Below are 22,817 nucleotides of genomic sequence, written 5' to 3'. Positions count from 1 at the left end.
TTCAGTTCTTGAAATTGAAGTCCAGTTTGTACACTGCATAATGTAACAATTTTTCCACCTTCCACTGTAGCCTACCTGGTCAGATTTGGGTGTGCTATGACATGGGAACCAGCAACATACTTCAAAGGAAAAAATATTTAAGAATTCCTCCTGAACTCTTTGTTATCTAACACAGCATTCCATTATTCCAGGTGGCTATTGTATGCTAATCACTCACTCTAGGAAACGTGTGATGTATTCCTTGCTGCAAGGTGACCAGGTCAGTGGAGAAAGATCATACTGTAGCTGCCGGGACATAATGTATGGATGTCTTCCTATGAGCTCACAGTCATTCTCTTTTCCATCATGCTGGATACCAAAACTAAAAGACATATTACCAAGAAAGGAAATAGTCATTATAGCCAAAATATACAGCTTTCTTCCAGCAATTCCAAAGTGCTCAAGAAAATATATAGGTATTGCTTCATCCACGAACTCAAAGTAGACAAAGCCAATGGAAGTCAAGATTCTTGTTGACTTCAGTGGGCTTCAGAGCAGGCACTCAATGCACAGCAATGTCCCAAGGCAGAATGCAAAGAATAAACTTCTCTAGTCGAAACTCTGAGAGAATGGTAGGAAGCCAAACATTAGGTATCTAATTTGACTTTTGCCAGGCCCCCACAGTTTTCTCCCAGTGCTTAATTTGTAATGAAAGAGGTGTCAGAGATCAGGCAATTAGGTGCTTGCAATTTTTTTGTATACTTTGGTAGCAGATAGGGCAAGCCCAGAGGTGCTGGGGCAATAAATAGCCAAGTCTAGAGATGCTGGGGCTCAGCCCTGGAAAAAATTAAGCACAGTTTACACCCGGACTCTAGTGAAAAGTTTCAGGGGATTTTTAATGATCATAGGTGCTCATGCTTTTTGCTTTATCCACACAGCAGGGTCTTCTAGTACACTGGAGTCAGGCCTGCTGACAGGGAGTAAAAGGAGGCAACTGCCGCAGGGTCTGGCAATTCAAATGGACCTGGGGCTCCTGGCCACCATCACAGCCATGTGGCCATGGCGGCAGCTGGACCCAAGGCTCCCAGCCCTACCCTTTCTGCCCAAGACCCCTCACCTTTTGGCAGCATGGACTCAGGCCCCCAGTCTTGCCCAGGGGCAAGTCTGTTGACACCAACCCCTCGCCCCACAACCCCACCCCTGCCTGAAGTAAAGTTAATCTGGAGAAAAGGATGCCAGTTGGAGAACACTCATAGTGACTCATGCAGCACTTTGTTCTCCAGACCAAAACTCAGCATAGCTTACGAAACTGGATGACATCACAGCAGTGAGCAGCATGGCTACATGTCTGCAGTGAGGAACTTTCAAAGGCCAAAGCTGCCAGTGTGGGAGGTCTGGAACAATACTGGAAACAAATCTCACAAAAACTGCAGACAAAATTTCACTTGATTGCTGTGTTGTAAATGAAAATAACTCCATTCACTTCTGTATAGTTATATCTGACTCAGATAAGAATTCGGCCCATGAATTTTCTCATAATAATTTCTCTTGTTACAATACTTTTTCTTTCCTTCCTTACTTGTTTCTCAAATAACTTCCAGGGTGTCACTCTTTATTGATTTAGATAGAGGCACCGCTTCCCACGTCATATATTCATGAATGGATTGGTGAATTATCCTCTAATAGCCTCCCAATCTCTCTTCCCAGTTAATAATACTGTGCATTACAACAGACCATCCCCAAAATAGAGCCTTCCACAGCTGTTCATAACTCAGTCTCGTCTAACCTCTGCAAAGCTTTTGTCTATCCGTATAATAGATTTACTACTCAATAACTTCTAACAATAATCAAATCCCCTGCTGAAGGACCACAATGAGCAAATTGTCACTCTCAGCAGAGCAAAACATATGGCAACTGTCCCAGGAATCAAAAACCCCAATAACTTTAGACATTCATATTTTTTTAAAACATCACCATTAAACTGGCCAGTATTTCAAAAGCTTGGGTGGCACTTCTCATTCACAACTTTGGTTTTCTCCTTGGCCATGTCTACACGTGCCCCAAACTTCGAAATGGCCATTTCGAAGTTTACTAATGAAGCGCTGAAATGCATATTCAGTGCTTCATTAGTATGCGGGCGGCAGCCGCGCTTCGAAATTGACGCTCCTTGCCGCCTTGCGGCGCTTCCAGACGGGGCTCCTTTTCGAAAGGATGCCGCCTACTTCGAAGTCCCCTTATTCCCATGAGCTCATTGGAATAAGGGGACTTCGAAGTAGGAGGCGTCCTTTCGAAAAGGAGCCCTGTCTGGACGTGCCGTGCGGCGGCAAAGAGCGTCAATTTCGAAGCGCGGCTGCCGCCCGCATGCTAATGAAGCGCTGAATATGCATTTCAGCGCTTCGTTAGTAAACTTCGAAATGGCCATTTGCATGGCCATTTCGAAGTTTGGGGCACGTGTAGACGTAGCCCTTGTGTGTTTTTAGATCTATATAAGTATTCCTCCCCACCCCATCTCTGATGGTACATGCAAAAACAAAGCCCGAGACAATACAGACAAAGCCGAAAATCTCTGCCTAAAATAGCATGCATAGGGTACCAAAAAATGCTTGAGTGTTAGAGAATGTCAGGAGGTTTCCATCTGAAGCATTTCTCAACAGAAAATGCAGTTTCTGCAAAATTTAAATTTTCAACAGGATAATTTGATTTTCCAATTTTGCATCAATTTTTCATTATTAGAACCAAAAGGGAAAAAAAGAATAAAAATGTTATGGTCTGGTGCTGTACCAGCGAGCCACCTTGGTCCCTTTTGGCCTTGGAATCTAGGAAATATCATTTTAACATACAAAACACAAAATTAGACCTGGTTAGACTCTACATTTTACATCCAACTATACCTGTGTCCAAGCTCATGTGCTATAGTGAAAGCCAAAGACAGCCCAGAATCTTCATTAATATTGCAGCTTCGGTGAGGTTGGCACATACCAGACAGATGAGACAAACCTAACGTTTCACAAGGATGATTCATGCCAGCACAAATGTCCTTTCTGTAAGCACAGTGAAGAATTGTTGGTAAGCAAGTTTCCAACTGTGTGTAGTGCTGCTTACTATGGAAAGTAAACTTCCATATTGTCATGCATTGGTGTCAATTTGAATGTTAAACAAAAATGGCACACCCAACATCTACACCAGATTATAGGACTTATTATTTATGAGCAAATACTTATATTGTGGTAGTGCCCAAATAGCCCAGTCAAGATTGGAGCCAACTTGTACTGGGGCACTGTATAAATATAGAAAAGAGACATCACTGGATACTGAAGGCCTCACAATCTCAGGAGACAGACCAATAGTAAGGGATGGGGTACTCCAGTATGGTAAAGAATGAACATTGCATAATTACTTACAGGGATTGTGGTTGTTTTATTGGGTTTTAAATAGGGATGGAACTAGGAAGGAGGGGGGTAGGAAAGGGAAAGAAATGGACGTGTGGGGAGGAATACCTGCAGCCAGTCTGTGATCATTAGACTGAGATTTGCAGGGCTCAATGCAGTTGATTCTTAAGGAAGGACATAAAGGAAGATAAAGTGGCAGTTGTTCAGATATTCTCACAGAGTATTCCCAAGGCATAAAGCACAGGTAGTGTCAGACACAGCACAGGGACAGCTGAAAAACTGGCTGGTAGTAGCCAAGGCATGAAATCCAGGAAAGGTGCAGGGAGGGGCTGACATTACTGGAAGTTGCTATATCAGTTTGTAATTTATCTTCCTGCCCATCAAACAGACTTGCATGTAAAAGCTTGATTACATGGGAAATTATGATATTTTTTTTTCAGGGAAGAGGTGTGCAAATCCCTGCTCTTAGCTCAAAAAGTTCAGCTGTTGTGGAGCAGTCTTCCTTTTGATGCTCAGGAAAAGGTTAAAATGGGCACATCTGAGATTCAGAAGAATGAAATAAATCTTTCTTCCCTGTTCATCTCCCATATTCTTGTGATCTTCAGTATCATTCCAAAGTTCAGACCGAGGTCTTCCCAACTAACAGAGGAAGAGTACATGATGTTTGGATGATATCCCCTTCCCTCTAGGTATGTCTACACTGGAGATGGAAGGTGAAAATGGAAGGAGGAGCTGTAGTATGATTCCTTCCATAATTTTAGGCCTGAACTCAGGTAGCTAGCTGAGGTGACCATCTGTCCTGTTTTCAGCATGACGGTCCTGTATTGGGGATGCCAGAAAGGCATCAAGACTTATTTTAAAAGGGACTAATTGCTCCATATCTGCTGTGCAGCTGCAGCCGCCTGCCAGAGAGCACGTACTGTGCATCAGTACATGCTCTCCAACAGAGGAAGCCGGAAGGTTAGCTGGGGGAGGAGAGCTTCACAGCTGCCCCAACCCTGCCACTTCTCTGAGCCTTGGGGAAGGGGAGGGGGAGTGTCGTGGCTGCTCCATCCCGGCCACTTCCCCGAGGCTTGGGGAAGGGAGCACCCACCCCCATCCTGTATGCAGCCATGGGAGATACAGTCACCCTATAGCTAGCCCATCCCACCACTCACATTACCATGACTATGCCATTTTTAGCACATCTGCTCTGATTAAGCCGGCATGAGTGTGTCTACTCCAACTGGAAATTATATCTTCCAGCTCCAGTTTGACACAAAATTGATACAGTTTGGCAGAGCTCGGTTTGGAAGTGAGCACAGGCTGACCATTATGATGGGAAGGGAGTATTATCCCAATCTTCCATTAGGCAAGGACAATACCTTATTTCTGCAACATGTGGTTTAAAAAATCTCTATCTTTTAGAAAGGCAGGAGAGCATGACAGCTGAATAATAAACGTGCTGGGAATACTCTGTGCAATATTGTCTGTTATAGCATTCAGGATCAGCTTATCTCTTTATTTTAGGACCATGAAATGAAAAATATCTTTAAACCTTCTACTTAAGATGGAGTCTGTGCATGGCTCTGTGGATTTTCATAGTGATTATTTGAAGCTTGATGGGGACACATCCCTAGTAAAGCATCACAGGCAGACTTATTTCCTTCTAACACTGACCAGGGATTTTTATTAGAATAAGCCCAAGAGTGTTACCCCGAAAACTACTCTCTCATCCTCCCTTTGTAGGCTGTCTGCTTGGAATTTTTTACAGGTCTTTTATTGTCCAGATCCTTGCTATAGTTTTAAGAAAAAAATGTTAATATCATTAATCTGGGCAAGACAATTTCAACTGGAGCATAGCGAAGGCCCCACAGGTGGTTGGCAAAGGATGTGGTGTTACGGAGTCAGCAGCAAGCCATTGCAGGTGCCTGAGCTCCTTGTACGCATCTAAGATCTGCTCCATTTTTAACTTTGTTCAGGCCCTGTTCCCAGCCAGCAGGGGAGCACTGATGTTCCTTGGCTAGAGATAAACAGCTGAGCTCCGTAAATCAGTGAAATCTTTAGACAAAGGACTTACTTATTCTGTCTTCATCTTAGAGGACTAGTATAAGAGTTCAGAGAGGGAACAGAAAGGTTACTCCCCCTGTGCAGTAGCTGTAGTTCCTCGATACAGGCTATACCTCTTTTGTCTGATACCCTCAGGATCTGACCAATACCAAAACAGAGAATTTGCCAAATCATGAGAGGTCAATAATGTCAAACAGCATTGCCAGCATTCCTGCTGCTTCCTGGGTTCTTAGAAGACATTTGGGGTAAATTACAGCACAGAACACTGAGAGCCAGGATGGGTGGCTGTAAACAAACTTTTTTAGAAACTTGCCCACACCCATGAGAAGTGGACATCCGGCTAATCTAAATCAAAATCATGCTGAACCCTGGATGTTGCCAGATCAGAGAGTGCCAGACTAGAGAGTTTCAAACTGTGTGTGTGTTCCCATGGGTACTGTGTGATCTGCCCACTTTCCCTTCCGCTTTGGAGTTTCCTTTTCAAACGTGAAAGTGAGAAGGAATGAAGGGCAGGTGGTGGTGGATGATAGCAGCAGCACATGTGGGCCAAATGAATTCAGCCAATGAAAATCTCCAATCAAAGGCTTGGGGCGCACAGGCACATCTGAAGTGCTGCATCCCTGCGGTGAGGTTCAGCTTGTTGAAGTGCTACATTACTAAACTAGAGGCATAAAACCTACAATGGAGAAAATCAGAATCACTCTGTGTGGTGTCTGGAATAGGGCAGTTTTGATTCCCCAGATTCCATGGGAAGAGGGTTGTTACTGTTAGGATGTCTTACAAAGCCAATTCATTTGGACAGATTTAAATTGTTTTCAAGACCCTTTCTTTTGTTCTGTGTTTTGGATGTATTGATCCATTTCCTGCCCTATTCGTATGCCCACTAGCAACTCTTACTTTGGATATGGCTGCACAGCTAAAAACAACCAACCAAACCCCCAACCAAATAAAAAACCCAGTGGCAGCAAGTCTCAGCGTCCAGGTTTTGAGGCTTGTGCTGCAGGTCTGAAAATAGCAGCCTAGAGGTTTGGGCTCAGGCTGGAACTCGGGGTCTGAGATCCTCCATCCTCACAAGTGTTAGCAAGCCAGGCTCCAATTTGAGCTTGAATGTCAACTACTTTTAGCCCCGCAATGGCAGTCTTGTGAGCCTGAGTCAGTTGAGACAGGCTCTGAGACTCACCACTGGAAAGCTGTTTTTCTGGTTTTGGGGGTTTTTGTTTTGTTTTTTTTTTGGCTGTACAAACCTATCTTTTTTGTCTGATGGTCTGACTGAGCTAAGCATGATTGTTTTTGCCCCTACCCCAAATACTTTTATTTCAATCAGTAGTCAGTACAGGCTGACTGGAACTATAATATCCCTTTGAAAGCTTTCAATTGGTTTTATTGTCAGGTGCTTAGGGCCACATCAGACACAATATATTAAGTAAACAGAGTATGCAATGCATTAGTAGCACACAAACACACTTACATAATGTAACAATCTGCGAACAGCATCACAGATGGCTGATAATTAGGGTAGTTATCAAAAAATCCCAATTACCAAAATTTACCTTATTGTATAAAAGTAGCAGATGAAAGCATACTGAAGCTTAGTAACAAACAGTAATGTACAGCATCAAAAACATTTGGTCTGAGTTTGTTTAGACTGAAAGAAGATTGGCCAAAAAATGTTTTTCAACAGATGAAGATTTTTTTTTGTACACCTACACACTTTTACCTTTAGACAGATGGGAAATCCCACTGAGTTTACAGATTCAGGGTCTGTGAGCTTTAAGCGGATGAACAGTTTTGTTTATAAGGCACTAGAATAGAACTCAAGAAGGCCGCAGTTGGTTTCTTGTTCAGAGGCAGTCTTCCTGTATAATCTTGGGCAGCTAATCTAATCTCTCAGTGTTTCTGTTTCCCATCTGTAAAGGGAGAGTGGGGAAATACTTCCCCACATCCCAAACCTACACACACTCAGTCTTGTTTCTTTAAATTGTGAGATCTTAGGGTAGGGACTGTTTTCATCAATGATGCAGTGTCTAGCAAAATGGGCCCCAGATCTTGAGCTATATGCACTACTTTAAAACAAACAAATCATAATGATAATATATCAACTTTATTAAGAAATATTCATGGAAAGCACATTTCAAAGTCACATGCATAAATATTTTAAATTTTAAAATTTGAAAATAATGTGAGAATTTATGCCAGAGGCATTTCTGTAGTTATCCAACTGAAACAATACCTCAGGTCTTAGCTGACCAATTGCAATTAAGTAATGACACCTCAAATAGTGAATCCCCACAGATAACAAATAGAGAATTTGTTTATCTTTGCAAACTGTGAGAACAAATTTTTGAATACTTTTGAATGATAAATATATTTGAGGCAATCATCATCTTCCAATGGATGTCAGAAAAGCAGAGAGAAGACATTAAATCTGAGAAACACAATAACTATTCTGTGAATTATTTCCTCTGCTACAGTGATCCATTTGAAATGTCTGCTTACCTCTCTTTCTGTACATAGCAGCTGAGATCTGCTACAAAGGGATAGTGGGTCAGTTTACACCTGTGACAGTGAGTTTTTATATAACAGCTCATGAACTCCACGTATATTACTAGTATCTGATACACTCATCAAGCAAACTTATTTTCATACTAAAACAAACATAACTGTTTACCTGGAAGTGTGTGTTTGAACGGCAGGGGGAGATGGAGGAGACAGGTTATGAGCCTACAACCATATTCTCGGTGAAAGAACATAATAAAACAGTATTTGACAGGTTTTCTCCAGGGCTATGACCATACCTTGTTAAAAGTACAGCTACATCATGATGTATAGGGTTGGCATCGTTTTTGGGATTGATACTTTTCTGCCATTTACAGAAGCTGGCTAATGTCTTATCTGCATGATGAACTATTTTCAAGCCTTGCTAAAGAAAAAAAAAAGAAAATATTATTATAAAGACAGCTTTATACTGCCAAAGCTTAGCAGGTATGCTAATTATCATGTTTACTATTTAAATGTGACTGATTACACTTTTGCCCAAAGCTAGAAATATCATTAGGAACAATAACTATTTGCCTAATGTTCAAAGTCTTAAGTTAAAATTTTGTCATTTTTGCAGCTAATATAACTAAAGAAAGAATATCTCAAAAAGGAACATTTTTGGAAAGTAGCCTTTATGAAATAAAACTAACAACTCTATTTTTTCCAAACAAGGATATTTTGTTACCCTCTTGAAAGCTAGTATTCCTCTTGACTCCAGGAAGATTAATTAGCAAGTAACTCGGAGAAAGCTATTTTCTATCATGTTTATTACTTTTAATGCAACATGAACAATCTCATTTTATGCTTTCATGGATACTTTTCCTTCACGCGATTTTTTTAAAGCTGAAAAATATGCTCAACATTCATCTTACAGACAGAACCAACAAGAAGAAAAACATGTCTTGCAATTTCAATGTGCAAAATATGCTCTGCCAATAACCTGTTTCCCTCTTTGGTGGTTTTGCTATCTACTCGGTCTCACTCCCAGTGTTTTATTTCAGGTAATATTTTCCAAAGCATGGATGTGCCATAAGCATCTAAGTGCCATTTTTCAAGGTGCTTAGGAGTCTAAGTCTCAGCAAAAGTCAACAGGTACTTAAACTCTCAAGTGTTTATGTCAATTTTTAAAATTAGACTTAGGTTCTTTTGAATATTTTACCCTTGATCTCTTTTCCCTTAGGGTTAGCTACATAAATTATGCTCCTATCATGCAAATTATTTCCACTTGTGCAAGACCAAATTTTCACGTGGAGATCAATCAACTTCAACAGCAAACATTTTTACCTGGTTTAAGAGTAGGGCCTTTGATCGTAAGTCCCTGATTTTATGGCTATATCCACTGAAAGCCATGCACAATTATGGTGCTATAAAAATAGCCATTACAGTTATAATAATCAGCATTCATTTATGGGGTGGTAACAGTGTTTGAGACATGGAACATGCAATCACCGGTGTGTGGCTCGTTCACAACAGTGAACATTTTAAAGGTCATGGTTTCTCTGAGTTTTGAAAAGGAGCTTATGGGGAAAATAATTTGTCTTGCAGGTGTACAATAGTAGATCTGCTTCTTCAAAGAGCTCCACAGGCAGCTGCACCGTACTTTATGAATGTGCTATGTGACTAAATTGTGGATGATTCATCTGAGCACCTGTACATTTGCATCTCTGCTCCACAGCAAGCCTCCTCAGTCTTTGAAAGTCCTCTTCTGCTGCTGTAAGGTTTTCCCCTCACACACAGTTATCCTGATAGTTGAACTTTTGTAACAGAGTATCTCTTTTGGGAGTTAGGCAAAAACTCCTGCAGTTATGAGCTAAACAATGTGCCATCTAGAGCAGCAGTTAGCCTTAAAATAGCTGTGACAGGGTCAAGAGATTAACAAAGCAGTGAAATGAGCAAAACATTTTAAGCAAGCAAGCCTTTTCCCACACACTGTGGACGTCCGCATTTCTTTCTCTCAGTGTTTATTTAAATACCCTACCAAAATCTCTCTTTAGTGCACGATATGCCCAACTCTTCATTGTAATCTCGGGAGAAACAAAATCTCACCTCTTCTTCTTCAAGAAGAATAAGGCGGACGAGCACAATGTGGATTGCATTGCCAATGCTTGGGTCATGGAACAATCCTGTGACCTGTATCAGAGCCAGGGGTATGAAATTAATAACTCCTCTACAGTGAGAAAGAGCTTTAAAGAGAAACAAATGCAGGTTATTTCATGCAGAGTTTCCTCTTTGCCTCCTCCTCCCCTTCACACACACAGTACTGGCTATTCCATTCTAAATAACTGTGCAGAGGGCTGCCCAGCCCAAAGATAAAAATCCAGCAATTAGCAGAAGTTATTAAAATTATAATCCATTAGAAAACTTATTTTAAGTTCATTTTTCTCACTGAGGGTCCAATCCAGTGTCCCCTTTAATTTTTCCCTTCAATAGACAGAATACAGTTTGTTACGTGCACCAAGTCATGTGCAGACGTACACCACCAATAGAAGCACAGGTAGTTGTAGGAGCTCTGCTAATCAGCTGGGCAGCACCTGAATCCATCCTGGGTGGCTGCCCGTGTGCTCAGTTTACAGGGAACACCCATCCAATCCACTGTTGTGCTGTTCCCTGTGTAGTCATTCACATCAGTGCAAGACAACTGTAGAACACTACCAGTGCACAATGGTAGCATTTTATATCCATTTCGTATTAATGTGAATGATCACCAAAGGGTCAGGGAAATATCAAACAAGGTATTAACAACTGGGTTCCATAGAAACTTCATGAGGATTCTGCTGGCATAAGGAAAAAGAGGAAGTCAATATTAGGCTAATAAAAGGAAATTGGAAAAAATATATAGATATACAGTAGTATCATCAGTGAAAAAGTGGAAACAAGGGAGTTGTCTTCATTACTGGTTAAATTGATGTTGGTACAATCAATGCAGTGGCATTGATTCAGTGGGCTTAGTGAAGGAACCATAAATCAATGGCAGAGCATTCTCCCATCAAATTCAGTACTCCGCCTTCCCAAGAAGCAGAAGCTATGCTGATGGCAGAGTGGTGTAGGCATAGCTGTAAGTCAATCTAAGCTGCTGTGACTTAAGTTACATAAGGCGATCTAAGCTACACTAGTTAAGTTATCTCGTTAGTGTAGACCAGATCTGAGATTAAGGCCAGGTCGGTACTACAAGAGAAATTCAACTTATGATGCACAACTTCAGCTATGAGAATTGTGTAGCTGGAGTCAACATACCTTAAGTTGAATTTCCAGAGCAGCCCCACTGAAGGAGGTTGGCAGGAAAAACTCTCCCATCAACTTCTCTTGCCCCTTGTGACTGTCAGGAGTACTGGAGTTGACAGGATCGGCCTTAGCATTTGATTTAGCACGTTCAAACTAGTCATGCTAAATTGAACCCTGGTAGATTGACTTCTGGAGCATCAATCTTCATGTATGTACAGATGTGCCCTGAACATAAAATGACATATAGAGAAGTTTGACTAAAAATAGCAAAGATCCCAGTATTGAACTCCAAGCCCTCATAGTCCAAACAATAGTGTTCGTGTGTTTGATTAGTGTAGCCAGACAGAACTGCCCCGCTTTTTCTCTACTCCATCTTGTCTCTCCTGGGTGCTTCAGAGCACCAAAGGGTTAAAAGAAACAGCTCAGCCCTGGAATGCATCTGTGCTCATCTCAGCCACAGTCTTTTGAATGCTCTGGAGCAAGAGACAATGGGCTAATAAACAGTTGAGCCTCGGACTGCCCTTGGTTAATTACCTTCAGTTGATTCGCCTACACAAACGTCCCAGACGGAGGAAAAATCTCCGGCCCATAAAGAAAGAATGCTCCAAAAATTATCTCTACCCCACAGGCGTGAACCAGCCTTGTGAGAACTAGTGTCTCAGATGAGTTAATTCAATTGGCACCCTTTTAGATAAGGAAGACGTGTACGTGACCCAATGGGTATAAAGAAGGGCCTGGAAGACCCCCTAACTGAGCTCCAATTACCCCTACCTGCCGGTCAGGAGGGTCATTGCCTCCCAAGGTCCTCCTTATTTATTGCTTCTTCCCAAGGGATTGAGTGAAACGCTGGCCACACCATGTTGGTAATGCAGGGGTGAGAATAAGACCTGTGAAGTGTATTGCTTTCCTTTTGTTTTCTTTGTGCACATTCAATAATAGATCTATGAATTGTTACATGCTAGCTATTGGCAACTAAAGAGCAGAGTGTAAACTTTGTTATCTTTGTAACAAAGTATAAATCTTGTAAGTTTGCAACAAAGTATATATATCTTGTAATCTTGTAACCATAACAGCTTAACTCTTTTAGTTAAATAAACAAGTAATTAGTTAAGTGGTAACCTGACTCTTCTTGTTACTGTGCAAACCGAACACAAAACAAAGTACCCAGCTGCTGTTCAGCTGTTAATAGCCTGGTCACTGGTGGGGCGTATTGAGAGCTGAGTGCTGAGACATGCTGCCTCCATGGAGCAGACTCTTGGGTCACCTGTCAGCCCCCCTGGCTGCCTGCTGTGAAGGGACCTCATCCTAGCAGTTAAAGACATGGGTGTAGGGGCTCTCAGTACAACCTGTGGGGCACCTGTCAGCCCGCTGTGAAGGGACTCCATCCTAGCAGTTGAAGACTTGGGTGTTAGGACCCTGGGGGATCCATCAGCCTGCCCGGGCTGCCCGCTGCGAAGGGGCTGTCTGTCCTAGCAGCTAAAGACTCGGATGAAAATAAGGGCATAGGTGGTATCTCACCCAACCATCGGCTAAAAATTAGACAGGTGGAAATAGAACCAGGATAGACCTAAAGGTGAAGGAATGACTGATGTTTTGGTTTGGGGGCTGAGCAGAAAATCAAGCACAGAACAGCCTCTGTTTGAACTGGAACTGAATTGTTACAACTGAAACAAGAACAAGAAATAATAATTTATTTGGATAGTGGCAGGGTCTCCTGCCTCACCACATCCCAAGGTTTCCTGCATTGCCCTCAGGGCTCCACAACCCAGTCAGGCCACAGGGGCCTAGCCCAAGTTCACAGGCCTTCAGCAGCCTAGGGTCTCCCTGCCTTAGGCTCACAAGCAGGTAGGGGTAGGGGAGCTTGGGCCCTCCCACTCCACCAAGCTCCAGCCCAGGGCCCCATTGGTGGTGGGTAAGTGGCCTCAGCCACCAGCTCAGTGGGGATCCTCACTGCAACATGTTGAGCTCACGGGCCACCTTCCCAGTTCCCCCACCCTGGGCTAGTTGCTACCCCGTTCCTGATGCAGTTTGCCATCACAGCTCTGGCTGTGCTTCCCCCAGCTGCTCCTGCTGCAGACTGCTACTGCGGCAGTGGCTGACACTGCTGCAGCTGCGGCTGCTTGGGCAGTAGCCGTGGCTGCTCTTTGGATGGCTGTTGCTCCCAGGTTCCAGCAGGAGCTCCTTCCCCTCTGCTGGCCAGCCCCACTTGCCAGGATTCCCCAGCCTTCATACTGGGGCTGCAGCCAGAGAATGCCCAGCAGGGTCTTGAGGGCAGGGCCTTTTTCACCCAATAGTCCTGGCTTCTACCCCGCTGCTCAGTGCCCGGTTGGTACACCCTGTCACATGGAGTCAGAAAAAAATGTTTTGCTGGACCTAAAATTAATTTTGTAACTTTGTTGTTGTTTTTAGCTTAGTTGTATGTTATTATGGGGATGTTTCACCCTTTTCCATTTTTTTGATTTTTGCCAATTAGCTAAATTTCAAAATTAAATGCTATTTTTAAACTAAAGGTTAAAACTTTTTTAAAGGGCTGAAATGAGTCTGTTTCTTTTTCTTCCCCCCATTTTTCTAGGGGTAGGGTTGAAACCATTTGCACATTTTTAACCCAAATTCACAAAGACTTTTGGTGCCCCTAAAATGCATTATTTTGTGAGATTATTGTTTCTTAAAAAAGAATTGCCTAGCCCTGGCCAGGAAGGGACTAGAGAAGCCTGTGTACAATAAGGTTGGATAGGGCCTAAAAGGAGAGAAGGGAATCAATGTTGCAGGGAGACCAAACAGAAAGAGGAGGGAAAAGAAGTCATCAGCATGAGAAAAAGTGTGCTGAGGCAGAGCTAAACCCAGATAAAAGCTGGTCAAGCACATTGTTGTGTGAAAGATGATGAGAGAAGGCTGCTTCTCAAGAGCGTCACTAGAGCAGGTTGAACTTCTCTAAGCTAGAACTCTCTTGTCCAGCAAACTTCATAATCCAGCATGAATTTATTTAGCTGGATGATCACTTATAATGGGTGAGGACAAGTTTCCTGTGGTCCCATAAAGTTGGTTTACAGCCCACCAGTCCTGGCTCTCAGTGTTCCATGATGTAATTTAGATGTAATTTACTCCTATATAACTTGTAAGAGCCCAGTAAGCCAGGGAAGAGTTGGTAATGCTGCTAGACAATATGACCTCGTATGTTCCAGCAAATGCTCTCGTCCAGCACCAGTCAGGTCCCATAGGTGCCATATTCGAGAGGCTCAACCTGTAAAAGGAAGAAATGGGGGAGGGGCAGGAGTAACAATGCTGACACTTAACATACACCTAAAATTTAGGTTGTCCTCACTATGTCACGCAGGGCTGTGAAAAATGTCATGCTCTAAGCACCACAGCTGTGTGGGGCCAAGCCTCAGGGCTGCTGTGGCTAAGTCTATAGAGGAATTCTTCTGTCCACCTAGCTACTGCTGGCTATGGAGTTTGATTATCTGCACTGAAATGAAATCCCTTCCATCAGTTTAGTAGTTTGATACACCATGAGGCTACAGCAGCACAGCTGCAGTGGTATGGTATATACCCTTAGTCACCGTACTCTGCCAGAGGAAGTCATTTTCCTCCCGCAGCTGGGAAGGGTTACCTCTTGCTGGAAATAATCCTCCTTGTGAGTACAAACCTTGATCTGTTACACTGTGGTTTGTAAACAGTCACTCCAAAACAATAGGGTATTGACAGCGACAATAAAAGGTAATTTCAAGACTTCTCAATTACACCCTTGCAGATGCAGCCCATTGTTGCAAATTATACCAACAACAAGGAGTTGTTTGAATGGCACTCGTTGAATAATGTGGGATGGAAAAATATATTGTGCTTGCTCTTAATTCTTCAAAAATCTCTCAACTGAAAGCTAATTGTTTAAATATTTTGCACTCATTAGTAGCTGCCAGAAAAAGCTGCTTCTAAAGGGAGCTGATCAGTCTAACAAAGCCTTAGTCATACAAAGGAATATTGAAATAGTATCTACTTATGGTTTTTTTCTTTTTAGTGCATGTCATGCGTTTTCTATTAATACACTTCAGTACACAAATATTCTTGAAACAATGATTTTGAAGGAGAGAAGGTGAGATCTGATGATTTAGTTAAAATATGGTAATTAGAAATCAAAACCTTAGCTCCATCAGCTTTAGCATTACTAAGGGTCCGGTTAACTTTGATGAAATGAGGACACAAGCATCGGGAACTGGGAAACATCCTCATTAACAACTGAATTTGCAATAGAGGCTTCAGATGTAGTCCTGGGTTTTGCTACATAATTAGGTCAGTTTAAATACATTGGTTAGGGATGTGAAAAATCCACACCCTGAGCAGCATTATGAAGCCAATGTAAGCTCCCATATAGACAATGCTGGGCTGACAGAAGAACTCTTCTGGTGACTTCTTGGGAAGCTGATTATCTTCGAGGATGGGAGAACTCCCTCCACCCCTGCTCCCTCCAGCCCCTGTTGGTGTTGGTAATGTCTACAATGAACGCCATTGTAGAGCAGCTGTGTGGCTGTAGCATTTTTAGCTTGTACTTTGATTATTAAGCAATATAATCATAGGTCAACTTTCTAATTCCAGAAATCTGAATACCCCCATTGAAGGCCCATTCCTGAAGCCCAAATACGAATCCACAGAGCACAACCACAGAAATGCACTTGTCCAGATGCCTGTATAAATAAATCTGTAGAAACTGACACCCCTTTTGCATGCAGATACACGTGTTTGTGTGTAGACATCAAGCATGCACTAGAACATATTGATCCACATTATTAATATTACGATTCTTTGGTGTGTAGAGACCCCAACAAAAGTCATGGCTCCCAGGTGCTAGGTGTTGGGCATACACATAAAAAGGTGTATGCAACAGTGGTTAAGTGGAGCTAGACAAAGGTGGGGAGAAATGTATGATACGCAGGCTCTTCTGCAATTATCAACAGCATTCACATTTTAAGAAATAATTAATTTCTTTCCAAGTTCCCTTCTCTTTTAAAAACTTATTATGAAATGAATACACACCTTGTGTCATCAATATTTTGTGTGCAAGACAGAAACAGGGAATGAAAGTCAGAGAGTTAAGCTGCAAATATACACACACACGCAACAATCCATATACCTCTCTGCACAAAGACACACAGGCTCTTACACACATACACTTGCCTACACAGACACTTTCCATATAGTTTTCCAGGTGCTGTTTAAATCACCCACCCTGGGGGAAGGAGGGTGAGCTAGAGGGGAAAAATGGGGAGGGAAATAGGCCAAAGACAAAAGTAGTGTTGGGGTGAGAGGAGGCAGTGAAGAAGAGGAGGTAGTATATGAAGGTGGATAGGGATGCAGTGTGAAGCAGAAAACCAGTGGGTCCTTTTTGTGCCAGTAAGTGGCAGTCCAGAAAGTTTCCTTCACAATTATAGGAGCTAGATACTTCCCTCTCTCCCCCGACATGGGAAAACTTAGATGCAGCAGACACTGAATCACTCAGGGGGCCACATTAATGCATCAAAGAAAGATGGATCTGGGAGTCTTGTAGCTGTGCTTTACACGCTGAGCCAGTGGAATAGGAGGGAGAAGATAATCTCAAATGGCTACATAAAGTCAGTGCCTAAAGATCTGCAGATGATATTGTACTTCTGGCAGACAAGCTGCCAGCTCTTGCCAAGGCTCCAGACCTCACCAAACACTGACAAACAGATGGTTGAAAACCAATTTGGCTGACCCCTGGGTTCATATAGTTAAAACAGATATTCGTGAGGTAAGAATGTCATTAACATCCGAACTTTGTGAGATGGTCGTAGGATGCTGCATGTATTAATTTTATGTATAATATCTGCTTCACCCGACATAAAATTATATTGAGTGATTGTTCTGTAAGCGTCTGTCATTGTGTAACTCAACAAAGAGGAAAAGAAGCATTGATTAAGGTAAAGGGCTAATCCTGCACACAAAAAGACCCTTCGAATACATATCTGGCATTGTGTAGCACTGAAGGAAAGAGACATTGTTAACCGCAGAAGGGGAGGCATGCACATGAGCCTGAACTATGAGATGAAGGGGAGAAAAATCCCTGACAAGGATGAACTGGGATCTTTCGCTGGACCCAGAAGGGTAAAGATTCCTAAGCATAAGCAAGAGATCTCCAGGCAGCTTTGCAGGGATCAGCCCTAAAGGATGAGTAGAAATAGTTATCACAAAAGCATATATTACCTTTTAAAATCTAAGACTGTAACTCATATATGCATGTGTTGCCTGGTTTGTCCTCATGAGCAACTCACCCTGTCCTTGAACACTGAGCTAAATAGGAGGATCGGAAAAGCAGCCACAACTCTGTCCAGACTCAGTAAGAGAGTGTGGAATAACAACAAGCTGTACACTCACACCAAAATGCAAGTCTACAGAGCCTGCATCCTCAGCACCCTCCTTTATGGCAGCGAGACTTGGACCCTGTGTGCCCGCCAGGAAAAGAGGCTGAACGTCTTCCACTTGCGCTGCCTCAGGCGCATCCTTGGAATATCATGGAAGGACAGAGTTACCAACACTGCCGTCCTCGAGCAAGCTGGAATCCCAGCCATGCACACCCTCCTCAGGCAGCGTCGCCTCCGCTGGCTTGGCCATATCCACAGGATGAACGATGGAAGGATTCCAAAAGACACCCTGTATGGTGAGCTAGCCTCTGGCAAAAGACCTCCCGGACGCCCCCAGTTGCGTTACAAAGATGTCTGCAAGAGAGACCTCAGAGAGGTAGACATCGAGCTGGACAACTGGGAGGAACTAGCAGACGACCGCAGCAGATGGAGGCAGGGGTTACACAAGGGCCTTCAGAAGGGCGAGTTGAAGATCAGACAGCTAGCAGAGGAGAAGCGAGCGCACAGAAAGCACAATAAGGACTTGCCAGACACCCACTACATCTGCAAGAGATGCAGCAAGGACTGTCACTCTCGTGTGGGTCTTTATAGTCACAATAGATGTTGTAAATGAAGTCCTCAATTGAAACTTTAAAGGGCGCGATCCATAGTCTATGCAGACTGAAGGATGCCTACTACTACTAGTTCGTTGATTACAGGATTGGCTACAGACTTTGTTTTCAGTTTGAAATGTGAGTACAAATGACCTGAGGTATGAGACTGGTCCTCTGAATAACCTGAACATGGTTTAAATATTTGGTGTAAAGTGCTTGTTTATCATGTAGTCCAGCTTGCCTAGCCAGAAAGATAGACTGGAATAGGACTTGTGATACGACTGTTATAGTGCTGTAGGAGTTCACACCTGTGAGTGGGATGGTGAAATAACTATAGAACATACCACTCACTTAGGGCTTTTGTCTTGCTTCTTGACAGTCTGCCCTGACACTAGCTGCCACGGTCAAGAGCCACTGCAGACAGTGTGAAAAATATCACAAGGCATTACTGCTCTTTTAAAGTCAGATGACATTTATAATTTGCCCCTTTGGGGATTTATATGAGCTCAGAGGCATCCAACAATTTTAATTTAGGTTTCATTATACATGACGGCAGCAGGGGTGGGAGAGAGCACAATTTGTCTGAACACATTAACTGCCTGTTTTAAAAACAGAAATTATGGAGAAGGAAAACATATTTGACCATCAGCCCCAGTAAAACAAGCCTCTGTAATGAAACTGATTGAACCTTTTCCTCTGAGTGTAAAACCTGCATCCTAATCCAGGGCTGCCAACTGGGTGTGGGGGGGCAAAAGTGGCAGTTGCCCCCAGGTCAGCATTTCAAAGGGGCCTGGACATCAAGAGCCCCTTTGAATTGCTGCAGTCTGCTGCTCTGCCACTGTGCACAGCTATGTGTGGGAAGGGGAACAGGACCGAAGACTTTTGCATTTGGTACCACCCCTGCCAGGGCATAGAGGTGGGTCGCCCTCACATTTTGCCACAGGGCCTCTGGTGGCTGTCAGCCCCACTGAGTTAATTGTTTTCACTGGGCCTTAATTAAAGCTTGTAATGCTGCATGTATCTCCATACCACACCACTTCCGCAATATCAGAATTGTAAAACAGGTGTAACTCCATTTCTCTCAATGGGGGTTCACTCATGTAAAGGAGATGGGACTCAGAGCCAAAAGCTACAGAATCAATGAGCAAGCACTGGGACCAAAATTTTCATTTTTAGGTAGGGGAATTTAACAGGGGAATCCCTAAAATTTTTTCTCCTCCTCTTAAATGCAGACAGAGAAAGGAATCCATACCCCTGATGGAATACAGTGCTCACATTCTGCCGCATCTAACAGCTCTGTCACAACATGTTAAGACTGCTGCCTAGGAACATCAATGATCAGGAGGCTGCAGAAAGAACATGAGATTCAGAACTGGTAATTTCATTGGAATGAAAGTTCTAGTTTAATGCACATCTAGAGCTTTGCCATACGGATGTAGTGCTGAAGACATGAGGCCAGAAACTCCTCCAACTTAAAACCTGGAAAGGCAAAGCCAGTCCTTATTACAGAATAATAGAAAAGACTTTAAAAAAAATTCAATTTCTTTAAAAGATCATTATTGCCGTTTTCATGGTGATTAACAATATTTGCTTATATTTATATAATTCATCCAACTGAAAAATAATTCGCTATATCACATACCATATTTATTATAGTGAGGATGTAAGATTCCACATTGTCACTTCCATGATATTCAATCATCTTACTGTCTGCAACAACCAGTGTCTCCACCCATCGTTCCTTGCTGACAGAACGCCGAGAAATCGTTTTGGCTGACCTATGATTCCCTTTCCACTTCTGCCTCCGATGCTCTTGTTTGAAAAAGCTGAAGTTCTCTGGAACGTTAAAGGGCACAGATTTAATTTTACGTGGACAAATTGTGCTTCAGGATCATTTTACGTGTTTAAGTGTCTCATCATAATCCTTACAGATAAGTCAGACCTCCACCAATCAAATGGATCCACACCTTACCAAGCAGTTGAGTGTGTGGATTCCAGGTATTGATTGTGCCTGTCATAGGGATAGAGGCCAGATGCAAAGTTTGGAGCTGAAAACTCTTCCCAACATTCAAGAGATATTGAGATCTGTCATTTTGTTTCAAGGCCATCTCTAACTACAGCAGTTCTTAGTACAAATAAAGGGCTTTTTCTCCCTGTAACATATATCCTCAACTCCTATCAGCGTGGTAAATTGGAGCTAGGCCTTCAGGGGCCTGTGGTCTGCTCTGTGCATGAACTGGCTGGGAAAGATCCCCAGTTGGAACTCTTTAGTAGTGAAACTGCTTCACCAACAGGTAACACTAAATTCCAGAAGGGCATACAGGCGACTAACTGCTGCAAGGGTCTATAGTGGTATTGGTGGAAGGAGCTCAAAACAAATGTCTTTGTATTTGCCCAGCTAATAGTGTCTGCACAGTTTTGTGGGACAAGAAGATAGGACTGAATGTTTGCCCTGGTACGCACTCATTTAACAAATCAATGCTGCTCATTATTAGATTTTGCAAAGTAATAGATTCAGAGTGTCATCGTGTTTGTGCCAGATCTCTCCTTCGCATCCTTCATTTTTCCTAATTATTTTGTTAGTCTTTAAAGTGCTACTGGACTGCTTTTTTGCTTTCATTTGTCCTGTGTTTAGTCAATAACTCTGAGAGCTTCACTTTTAAAAACATCTGTTTAAATGCATCTTTGGTTTGATCACACTCTTTAATCCCACTGTATCAGCTCAACAAATTGTCAAGACAATTTTTCTGCAAATTCCTTTCAAAGATTGGATTCCCCTTACTTAATAAAATCTGGTATGATTAGCCTGTCAACACCAAGGCCCTTTTTTTACTTTGTCTCTTACAGATTGTGCTCAAGGAAAAGTGCATGATGTGTGCAGTGTACCACTGTGGGATAAAGCCAAAAGCACAACATGAATCACAAGGAGTTAAGCTGTATTCAACACTTTGTAGGATATACTTAGTCCCTTCTAGGGTCAGCTCAAATATGCCTCACCAGAAGAGCTCTGGAACAAATTAGAATGGATTTAGGATATACGCAGCATGAAACGTGTCTAGAAAAACTGATCCTTTACCCCTCAATTTATTTCCACTTCACACAAACCAAATATTCTCGTATATTTATTATTTTATTTTGTTCACACCACCAGAAAGACTGAATCATCACTTTGAGGTGATAAGAGAAATAATAAGTCAGAAAATACCACGTTGCTTTTATTTAAATGTATGGTATGCCTACATCTTGAATACTGCAAAATGTTTAGAAAAGGGTAAGAAAACTGGTTGCGGTATAAAACATAGGAAAAGGGGACAAACAATTGAAAGTGTTTTCATGTGTTTTATGTCTTTGCATTCTTAGGATACATCTACACAGAAGCCTTATTTCATAATAAGCTATCCTGGAATAGTTTATTTCAAAATATTGCTGCTACATACAAAAATGCATTTCAAAGTAGCACTTAGCTATTTCTTAATAGAAGTGCCTACTACACACAATGAGCCTATTTCGAAATAGAGCCACTGGACACGCGATGGCTTATTTTGAAATAGACTCCATTCCCTGACTTAACAGCACCTATTTCCAAACAGACACTAATCCTCATAGAATGAGGTTAACCAATTTTGAAACAACCAACTGCTATTTTGAAATTGTTTTGAAATAGCAGTTGTATTATGTAGATGCGAGGATAGTTATTTCGAAATGACAGCTGTTATTTCGAAATAACTGCGCTGTGTAGACCTACCCTCAGGGCCTGACCTGATGCATAAGAATATCAGTGGAGAGACACACATTGACTTCAGAAGGTTGTTGGATCAGGCCTATGCATTCTAATAATATTCTACATGTCTCATTTGCACTATGACAGGGAAAAAGGAACTGCTTCTGGTGAGGGCATTGCAGTCGTGCTTGCTAAAGCCAGGAACCAGACTAGTGGCTGCATGGCTGCTGCTGGAAGAATGCTTCCCCTGGGACACTTGCCACGTGTCCTGCAGAACCTGTATGGACTTCCCCCAGCACTTCTATGCATCCAACACCCCTCCAGACCTGATGCTGGCTATGCCCATGACTATTACCGCATCATGCCTAATCATGTGGGCCACACTTGCCTGCCTTCCCCTAACTAGTGACTGTCTTCATTTGTGTGTCTAATTATGCATGGAATGAGTGTGGCCCATGATGGGTCCATATCTATTCTTTACTCGCTCCAATCAAAAAGGCAGTCATGACTTGTATAAACAGTGACTCCATGGGTGCTCGGGGGGCCAGAATACCCATGGGGAAAAACTGGTGGGTGTTAAGCACCCATTGGTAGTCCCACTATCAATTTCTGCCACCCCTAGGGTCTCACCTGGCCGTGGATCCCACAGATCAGTGCTTCCCCTCTCTCTAGGGTGCAGAAGGGGGTGTGGAGTCTGGGATGAAATTTGGGTGAAGGAGAATATTGCGATCTGGGGCAGTGACTTGGAGTCTGGGAGGAAGTATGGGTGCAGGAGAGGGTTCTGCCCTGGAGGAGGAGGGGTAACAGGAGGTGCAGGCCGTGTTTCCTGTAAGCTGAGCATGTGAGCAGCCACCCAAGAGAGATTCAAAAGCCACCCCATTGATTAGCAGGGCCTGCACCGCTCCTACCAGCAGCATCATGTGTTTCTACTGGTGTCACACATCCGCACATGCCC

General features: G+C 42.8%; 1 protein-coding gene across 1 annotated transcript in view; it reads right to left on the bottom strand.

Annotated features, from left to right (window-relative positions):
* ADAMTS12 (ADAM metallopeptidase with thrombospondin type 1 motif 12) overlaps nt 1-22,817 on the bottom strand; it is a 278,989-nt gene that overhangs the window by 126,530 nt on the left and 129,642 nt on the right. Inside the window, exons 4-8 of the mRNA XM_074995694.1 lie at nt 19,784-19,977; nt 10,002-10,085; nt 8,213-8,337; nt 2,871-3,020; nt 218-361 (exon numbers count right to left, since the gene is read on the bottom strand). Coding sequence (XP_074851795.1) covers nt 218-361; nt 2,871-3,020; nt 8,213-8,337; nt 10,002-10,085; nt 19,784-19,977 — 697 coding nt within the window. The remainder of the gene's footprint in view (nt 1-217; nt 362-2,870; nt 3,021-8,212; nt 8,338-10,001; nt 10,086-19,783; nt 19,978-22,817) is intronic.

Source organism: Carettochelys insculpta, chromosome 5 (genome assembly GCF_033958435.1).
Source record: "Carettochelys insculpta isolate YL-2023 chromosome 5, ASM3395843v1, whole genome shotgun sequence".
In the NCBI taxonomy this organism is placed as follows: Eukaryota; Metazoa; Chordata; order Testudines; family Carettochelyidae; genus Carettochelys; species Carettochelys insculpta.
This window is presented reverse-complemented; position numbering and strand designations above follow the sequence as displayed.